At 44.4% G+C, this 9832-nt stretch overlaps 1 protein-coding gene across 5 annotated transcripts in view; it reads right to left on the reverse strand.

Annotated features, from left to right (window-relative positions):
• The window catches only part of LOC122541373 (carcinoembryonic antigen-related cell adhesion molecule 2-like), a 68451-nt gene extending 61544 nt beyond the window's left edge, over positions 1-6907 (reverse strand). For 3 of the 5 annotated variants that reach the window (XM_043678091.1, XM_043678088.1, XM_043678090.1), the window contains exon 1: positions 6687-6893. In XM_043678091.1, coding sequence (XP_043534026.1) covers positions 6687-6747 — 61 coding nt within the window. In that variant the 5' untranslated portion in view covers positions 6748-6893. Of the gene's footprint in view, positions 1-6686 lie in introns of all 5 variants that reach the window. The other 2 variants (XM_043678087.1, XM_043678089.1) reach the window with 2 other exon arrangements.
• Between the last annotated feature and the right edge of the window lie 2925 nt (positions 6908-9832).

The raw sequence follows: 9832 nt of genomic DNA on the forward strand, positions 1-9832 counted from the left end.
AGAAAGAACAGCTTGATAATTGTTGTAAAGATTGAATTATGATAAATAATAGGAAGTGTTATGAATGATCTCAATTTCTGGGAATGGATATCCCTAACAATTACCACCAGCACCCCCCATCACTTGCTTTCACTATTTAAAAATTGAGCATCTGAATTTCTTTGGGAGGTTTCAGTTTTTCTCCACCTGTCATCCATTCAATGGAAACTTAATTTAATTTATGTTAAAATTTCCACACTTACTCAATTCCCTTAAAAATTTACAATTGACTCTTTATTTTATTCACTTGTGGGATGTGGATTTTGCTGGCTGGTCAGCATTTATTGCCTGTCCTTAGTGCCCTTGAGGTGGTGGTAGTGGTGGTGGTGAGCTGCCAGGGCTGCAGTCCCCTTGCTGTGGGTTTATCCATAATGTCACTGGGGAGGGATTTCCAGGATTTTGACCCAGAAACAGTGAAGGAACTGTGATATGTTTCCAAACCAGGATAGTGAGTGGTTTGGAGGAAAGCTTGAACTTGGTGGTGTTCGCATGTTTCCGTTGCCCTAATCCTTCTAAATGGATGTGGTCTTGGGTTTGGAAGGTAATGTCTGAGGATCTTTGGTGAATGTCTGCAGTGCATCTTGTAGATAGTATACACTGCTGCTACTGAACGTTGGTGGTAGAGTGCCAATCACGTGGGCTGCTTTGTCCTGGATGGTGCCTAGTTTCTTCAGTGTTGTTGGAGCTACACTCATCTATCACATTCCTGACTTGTGCCTTGCAGATGGTGAACAGGTTTTGAGGAGTCAGGAGGTCAGTTACTCGCCACAGTATTCCTAGCCTCTGACCAGCTCTTGTAGCTACTGAGTTTATGTGGTGAGTCCAGTTGAGTTTCTGAAGAGAAAATGAGGTCTGCAGATGCTGGAGATCAGAGATGGAAATGTGTTGCTGGAGAAGCGCAGCAGGTCAGGCAGCATCTAGGGAACAGGAGAATCGACGTTTCGGGCATTAGCCTGAAGAAGGGCTAATGCCCGAAACGTCGATTCTCCTGTTCCCTAGATGCTGCCTGACCTGCTGCGCTTCTCCAGCAACACATTTCCATCAGTTGAGTTTCTGGTCAATTGTCACCTCAAGGATATTGATTGTGGGGGACTCAGGGATGGTAACACCATTGAATGATAAGGGATGGTTAGATTGTCTTTTACTGGTGATGGTGATAGGTTGGCAGTTGTGCAGCACAAATGTTACTTTGTCACTTGTCAGTCTAAGCCTGAATATTGTTACATTCACAGTCATAGTGTCTTAAAGGCATACAGTTCAGAAACAGGCCGTTTGGTTCAACTTGTCTAGACTTACCAGATATCCTAAATTAATCTAGTTCTATTGGTCAGCATTTGGCCAATATCCCTCTAGACCTTCCTATTTGTGTATCCATCCAGATACCTTTTAAATGCTGTAATTGTACTAGCCTTCACTACCTCCTCTGGCAGCTCATTCCATACATGTACCACCATCTGCATGAAAATGTTGCCCCTTAAGTCACTTTTAAGTTAAGTTCTTCCCTTAAACTTATGTCCTCTAGTTTTGGATTCCCTACCCTTGGGAAAAGATGTTGACTAATCACCTTATCCATGCCCCTCATGATTTTATAAACCTCTGGAAGGTTACCTCTCAACCTCAGACACTCCAGGCAAAATAACCCCCTCCCTGTAGCTCAAACCCTCCACCCCTAGCAACATTCTTGTAAATCTTTTTTGAACCTTTTCAAGTTTCACAACATCCTTCCTTTAGCAGAGAGACCAGGAATGAATGCAATATTCCAAAAGGAACTATGAACCAGCACTCCAAAGTCTCTTCCTTTGGCAACACTTCCAGGACCTTACCATTAAATGTATAAGTCCTGCTCTGATTTGCCTTCCCAAAATGCAGCATCTCACATTTGTCTAAATTAAACTCCATCTGCCACGCCGATCTGGTCCTGTTGTACTCTGAAGTAACCTTCTTCGCTGTCCACTACACCTCCAGTTTTGATGTCATCTGCAAACCTACTAACTATACCTCTCATGTTCACGTTCAAATCATTTATATAAATGACAAAAAACAGGGGAGCAGCACTGGTCAAAGGCCTCCAGTCCGAAAAGCAACCCTCCATCTAACCCACTGTCTCCTACCTTTCCATTTGGATACAAGCACAACTTGTATCCAAATGGCAAGTTCTATCTGTATTCCATGTGATCTAATCTTGCTAACCATTCTACCATGCCACCTTGCTGATAAACATACAGACAACATCCAATACTCTGCCTTCATCAATCCTCTTTGTAACCTCTTCAAAAAACTCAATCAAGTTAATGAGACATGATTTCCCATACACAAGGCCATGTTGACTTCCTCTAATCAGTAATGGCCTTTCCAAATGCATGTAAATCCTGTCCCTCAGAATCCCCTCCAACAACTTGCCCACTCCTGATGTCGGGCTCACTGGTCAATAGTTCCCTGGCATTTCCTTACTACCATTCTTAAATAAGAGCACCACATTAGCCAACTCTAGCACCTCATCTATGACGATACAAATATCTCAGCAAAGGGTCCAGCAATAACTTCCCTAGCTTTCATAGAGTTCTAGGGTACACCTGATCAGGTCCTGGGGATTTATCCACCTTTATGGATTTTAAGACATCCAGCATCTCTTCCTCTGTTATACGGACACTTTTCAAGTTCTGTAGCTTCCATATCCATCTCCACTATAAACACTGATGCGAAATACCCATCTCCTGCAGTTCCCATATAGACAGCCTTGCTGATCTTTATGGGGCCCAATTCTCTCCTGGTTACTCTTTTGTTACTAACTATCTGTAGAAGCCTTTCGGATTCTCCTTAACCCTACTTATCAAAGCTATTACATATCCCCTTTTTGCCTTGCTGATTTCCCTCTTGAGTATACTCCTACTACCTTTATACTCTTCTTGAGATTCACTCTGTCCCTACAGTCTATTCCTGAACTCCTACAGAGTTGTCCTGGAGCTAAGATGACTGGCCTCCAACAACTACAACCGTTTTCCTTTGTGTCAGGTTACCTTTTGAAAGGTACAAAGACAATGACTTTGAAAGAACTCCTTCGAAGTAACATGAATCATAAGTCCATCAAAGTAGAACACTTAGGAGCAACAATTAGGCCATTCAGTCTATCGAATCTACTCCACCATTCAATTATGGCTGATATGTTTCTCAACCCCATTCTCCCGCTTTCTTTCCACAACCCTTGATCCCCTTGATACTCAAGAATCTGTGACGATGCTGCTCCTTAACAAGATTATGGTGTCCTTGGTTTTTCTTTTCAGGAGGTCATAAGAGACAGAGACTCCGAAAAGTCTGGACTTGGGAGGGTTCTGGAGCCAGTTTGTTTATAGATAAAAACAATGACTGCAGATTTTGGATTAGTGTTGCTGGAAGAGCACAGCAGTTCAGGCAGCATCCGAGGAGCAGCAAAATCGACGTTTCGGGCAAAAGCTCCTCGGATGCTGCCTGAACTGCTGTGCTCTTCCAGCACCACTAATCCAAAACCAGTTTGTTTATAGCTAACAGATACTGTGTTAGGCAAAACTGTTTTTAAAAACCACTTGAACAATGAAACAATTTATCTGGGCTTGCCTTCACGCATGTCACTGCGCTTGCATCTATGGGCATGGACATCTGCAATGTGTGCCAACCTGCAGCTGCACTTCTGGCATTGTTTCCTGCATGTGCCTATCTCTGTGTATGTGTCTCTATCGTTGCATGTGATTGTGTCGATATATGTGTCCGTGTTATTGTGTGTTTCTTTATGTTTCCGTGTACATATATGTCTCCCTGTGTTCGTTGGGAAGAGTGAATGGTCTGGAATGTGCTGCCAGGAAATGCGATGGAGGTAGTTTCACTTGAGGGGGCATTGGACAATTATTTCAATAGGAGAAATGTGAAAGGGTATGGGAGAAATGGAAGACAAGGGCACAAAACTGGAATGCTCATTCCAAGGTCTAGTGCAAATACCATGAACTGAATGGTCTTCTTCTGCACCTAACACACTCTGTCAACTGTCACTTTTATAAGACTCCAGCTTCTCCAATTTATCCATGCATCTGGCTTCCCTCATGCCTGGAACCATTCTCCTAAAGCCATTTTTTTGCATCTCTTCGGAGGGTCGGTGTGGACTTGTTGGGCTGAAGGGCCTGTTTCCACACTGTAGGGAATCTAATCTAATGTAATCTAATGAAAGAGGATGTAGCCAGTTCTACCACCTCAGCTTTTTCAGCTTTTTTTGGCTTACTTAGCAAGCAGTAGTTGTGAGGCTGCTGGACACAAGAAAAGGAGATCTATGCTAACCTCCCTCTCTGACTTCTCTCCTGTACTTGACTTTACCTTTTGTGCTAAGGCGTGTTTATTGGGATTATTACAAGTATTTGGAACAGCACCATTCAGTTGGGATGATCTGTTGGGTTTTTGGATAAGTTGAGTTATTCAGTATTCTGTTCCCTTTTATTTGTTTTTCATTCAGTAATTTTGTAAATAAGTTCTATTTTGTTTAAAATTACGTGGTTCGATCAACTGCATCCCTCCTGGAATATACACGTTACACCTTCTTAAAACAAGTAGCAAAGCTGGGTCTGGGCTACTTTCTTGAAGTGTTTTGAGGTCTGGCATGGTCCATAACAGACCTATCCATTTCAGTCTGAAATATACTTAATGACCTGGCCTCTACACCGTTCTATGGCAATGAATTCCATAGATTCACCACTCTCTGGCTAAAGAAATTTCTCCTAATCTCCATTCTAAACGTTTTTCCTTTATTCTAAGGCTGTGCCCTTGGGTCTAGTCTCTCGTACCAATGGAAGCATTTTCCCAGCATCTACTCTGTCCAGGCCATTCAGTATTCTCCAGGTTTCGATTAGATCCTTATAAACCCCATCGAGTATAGACCCAGAGTTCTCAAACGTTCCTCATGTGTTAAGCTTTTCATTCCTGGGACAATTCTTGTGAACCTTCCTGAGGTATGAGGCCCAAAATCCCTCACAATATTCCAAACGTGGTCTGACCAGAGCCTTATATAGAAGTACATCCCTGCTTTTATATCCAAGTCCTCTCAAAACAAATGCCATCACCCATCATACCCAAAACCTCGACTTCTCAACCTCCTAATGCTGTCTGGCTTGCTGTGTTCTTCCAGCCTCCTGCCAGTCTATCAAGAATCACGGCAGGAACATTGGAATCGGGATCTGCCACTTATTTTACATGACTCTGGTGGGCTTACAACTCCATTAACAATCCACCTTGAAACTGTTGTTTCTTCGCGATCACTAGGTTAAAACCCTGGAACTCCCTCCCCAACCACACTGTGGATGTCTCTGCCCCAGATGGAGGCAACCAACTACTGTGGCAACTGGAAACACAGGAAATCAGACCTGGGCTGGGCCGTTCAGTCCACTTCACCATCCAATGTGATTATGGCTGATCATCCAACTTCGAACCCTGTTCCCACTTTCTCTGGAATCCCTACAGCGTGGTAACATACCCTTCAGCCCAAAAGCCCACACCAACCTCCTAAGAGTAACCCATCCAGACCCATTCCCTTACATTCTCCCAACTAATACGCCTAACCTACACATCCCTGAATACTAAGGGTCAACTTAGCACAGCCAACCCACCCTAACCTGCACATCTTTGAACTGTGGGAGGCAACCGGAACACCTGGAGGAAACTACACAGACAAAGGGAGACTATGCAAACTCCACATAGTTAAAAGAAAAATCACACAAAGCCAGGTTATAATCCAACAGGTTTAAGTGGAAGCACACTAGCTTTTGGAGCACCGCTCCTTCATCAGGTTATTTTTAACTTTGTAAACTCCACACAGTCGCCTGAGGCTGGAATCAAACCCTGGTCCTGAGTGCTGACCAGTGTGCCACCCCCAAATCTTTCCAAATCCTTTGATCCCTTTAGCCCTAAGGGAACTATATCTGCCTCCTTTTCGAAAACATTCGATGTTTGCGCTTTAGTTGCTTTCACGCAGCAGAGAATTCACAACTTTCTGGTTAACAAGGGTGAGGCCAGCTACATCCCAACAGAAAAAAATAATAACTGAAAATTCCCTCTCTTGCTTCCCAGCTTTCTTCCTATTAGACAATCTTTGTAAACTTCGCCTTACATAGCCTCTGAAACAAAACCTGAAACAAGCCGGCTCCAGTTTTTTTTAAACGAATCTGTTTCTCTGAGAATGACCTCACCCTGTTCCATTCCTCTCCCCCTCTCAGTCAGTCCTGATTCCCAGCCAGTGCCTGGGACCGAGCTGCAGGCGCTGGGATACTGGGGGGGGGGGGGGGGGTAACTCATGCCTCAGCAACACGGTGTCAGTCACGGAGCCGGGTAGGAATCTGCCCCGGAGACCGTGTAAACTAGACGGGAATGGATCGGAAAAAGTCAGGCGGCTCCAACGGAAACTCAAACTGCGTGGAAATATCATCCTGTGTAAACCCACTCCCAACTCAGTGAACATTCCCTCATACTGGGCGGCTACATCACAGACTACAAGATCAAAACATCGAGTTTTATAAACTCTTGGCACTGCCGATTCCCAGATCTCCCCGAGAGCATTTCTTTGTGTCATCGTTTCAGTTTGTTTTCATCCGAATCAGTCACTGTCGGTTTAAAGAGACTGTTAGAGATGGTTTTACCTGAAGCCGAGTCAGAGAGAACCTGCAAAGCGCAAAGGAGACAAAAGGCGAACATCTTCATCGGTCTGCAGAGCTGGGTTCCGACTGTCACAGGAAATAGCGGGAAGCAGGAGGGGGATGGGCCTAATCCTCAAATTACAGGAATAGAGGGCTGGCGAGGGAGATGGAGGGAGGTTGGGATGGAAGATCAATAAGGATCGGTACTAAATAGAGTGCTGTGGATGGTGGAATGCTGAAGACAAGAGTTCAAATGCTACTGCGGCCAAAATGTGTTTGAACAGATTGGCCAGCACAGTTAGTTGTTTCCTTGTACTGCTGTACTTAGAGTGCAGGCAGCTGTGATACTGTCTGAAAGGGCGTTCCAGGATTTTCACCCGGCGACAGTGCAGGAACGAGAGTAGCCTTTTAATTTGTCATTTCTACCACATACAACTGATACAGTAAAAATGAGACAGGGTTTCTCCGGGACAGAGGGTGCTACATTGACAGCACAGATTCCACACTCGTACACGGCATAAAGTGCATAAGAAGTGCAAAACACGCAAGTTACAGCGTTTTCCTAGCGGTGGACTCCCTGACCCCAGGGAAAAGACTTTGCCGATTTACCCTATCCATGCCCCTCATAATTTTGCAAAACTCTAACAGGTCACTCCTCAGCCTCCGACGCTCCAGGGAAAACAGTCCCAGCCTGTTCAGCCTTTCCCTGTAGCTCAGATCCTCCAACCCTGGCAACATCCTTGTAAATCTTTTCTGAACCCTTTCAAGTTTCACAACATCTTTCCGATAATAAGGAGACCAGAAATGCATGCAATATTCCAACAGTGGCCTAACCAATGTCCTCTACAGTCGCAACATGACCTCCCAACTCCTCTACTCAATACTCTGACCAATAAAGGAAAGCGTACCAAACACTTTCTTCACTAGCCTACCTACCTGTGACTCCACTTTCAAGGAGCTATGAACCTGCACTCCAAGGTCTCTTTGTTCAGCAACACTCCCTAGGACCTTACCATTAAGTGTAGAAGTCCTGCTAAGAGCTGCTTTCCCAAAATGCAGCACCTCACATTTATCTGAATTAAACTCCATCTGCCAATTCTCAGCCCATTGGCCCATCTGGTCCAGATCCTGCTGTAATCTGAGGTAACCCTCTTCGCTGTCCACTACACCTCCAATTTTGGTGTCATCTGCAAAAATACTAACTGTACTCTTATGCTCACATCCAAATCATTTATGTGATTGACAAAAAGTAGAGGACCCAGCACCGATCTTTGTGGCACTCCACTGGTCACAGGCCTCCAACCTGAAAAACTACCCTCCACCACCACCCTCTGTCTTCTAACTTTGAGCCAGTTCTGTATCCAAATGGCTAGTTCTCCCTGTGAGATCTAACCTTGCTAATCAGTCTCCCATGGGGAACCTTGTTGAACGCCTTACTGAAGTCCACATAGATCACATCTACTGCTCTTCCCTCATCAATCTTGTTTGTTACTTCCTCAAAAAACTCAATCATGTTTGTGAGACATGATTTCCCATGCACTAAGCCATCCCTAATCAAGCCTTACCTTTCCAAATACATGTACATCCTGTCCCTCATGATTCCCTCCAACAACCTGCTCACCACTGAGGTCAGGCTCATCAGTCTATAGTTCCCTGACTTGTCTTTACCGCCCTTCTTAAACAGTGGCCACCTCCAGTCTTCCGGCACCTCACCTGTGACTATCGATGATACAAATATCTCAGCAAGAGGCCCAGCAATCATTTCTCTAGCTTTGCACAGAGTTCTCAGGTACACCTGATCAGGTCCTGGGGATTTATCCACCTTTAACTGTTTCAAGACATCCAGCACTTACTCCTCTGTAATCTGGATAGGGGTTAGCAAGAATGCTGAATTAATTAATTACATTTATTACAACCAGCAGAGATTTATCAATTATACTGATGATGCTCTTGTGGCCTTGGGAGAACAATTGGATGCTATGACCAAAATGAAATGGCAAAACAGACAGGCCTTAGATTGGCAGAAAAAGGTGGGGTTTGTGTGATGTTTGGGGAACATTGTTGTCCCAGGAACCCGGGTTCATTTCCAACCTCAGGCAACTGTCTGTGTGGAGTTTGTTCAGAGGAGCCTGTAACTGGGGATGATACACACACCCAGACCTCTGATTCTCAAAAAGTGCAGCACCAACTTAACTACTTTCTGATGAAGGCAGACCCATTGTCTGAACTAAGTTCTGATGGTATACCAAACCTTAGGATAAATTTCTGACGAATAAAGTTCACTACTGTCCCAGCTCCTGGTTTCAACCTTATTTCTACTGGGCTAGCTGATTTCACTCTCCCCAGATCTGTATCATGCTGTGACCACAAAGTGGCTAGTAATGCATCCAATTGCTCATTACCATATTGATCACCTTCCTCCACTGTCACTGGCATGCTCCGCTGGGGTGTTACCTTGCCTTCCTTTGGATTCCCTGTCAAGTTGCAGCATGCTAGGATTTTAATATAGCTGCCATCCCCAGATTCCCAAACCCCTGACGTGAGCATATGTAATTTCCTCACTGTTTCTACACGCCTGGTCATAGGACCTAAGTCTTTAGATTGATATCCCTTATTTCCAATGAGGTTACGTGTGGTGCGGCACCTGGTACTCCATACCACTTTTCCAGGAACGCATTTCTCTCTATTGCAGGATCACTCCCTGCTCCCCTAATACTATTGCTTCACTTCTCAAATGTTATGGAGCAGTGACTTCCTGCTGCCACTGCCTCTCTAACACCTCATCCTGGGACTCATCAAATATCACTGTACAGTGCAACTCAGACTTAGGTGGTCTTGCTTTCGTCAACATTGTCAACACTTCTGCTTCCCACATCCCCCAAAATTCTTGAATATCATTTATGTCCTGAATAAACAAGATAAAAGAGACATTTAACATCATCAACAACACCCTCACAGGCGTAAAGTTTACTAAGGAGGATGAAACCGACAACAAACTCACATTCCTGGACATCACAGTCGAAAGAACGGACAATGGAGAACTACAAACCTGCCTATACAGAAAACCGACAAACACTGACCAAATACTTAACTACACCCGCAACCATCCCAACACACACAAACAAAGCTGTATCAGAACACTATTCCAA

Source organism: Chiloscyllium plagiosum, chromosome 37 (genome assembly GCF_004010195.1).
Source record: "Chiloscyllium plagiosum isolate BGI_BamShark_2017 chromosome 37, ASM401019v2, whole genome shotgun sequence".
NCBI classification, from domain to species: Eukaryota; Metazoa; Chordata; class Chondrichthyes; order Orectolobiformes; family Hemiscylliidae; genus Chiloscyllium; species Chiloscyllium plagiosum.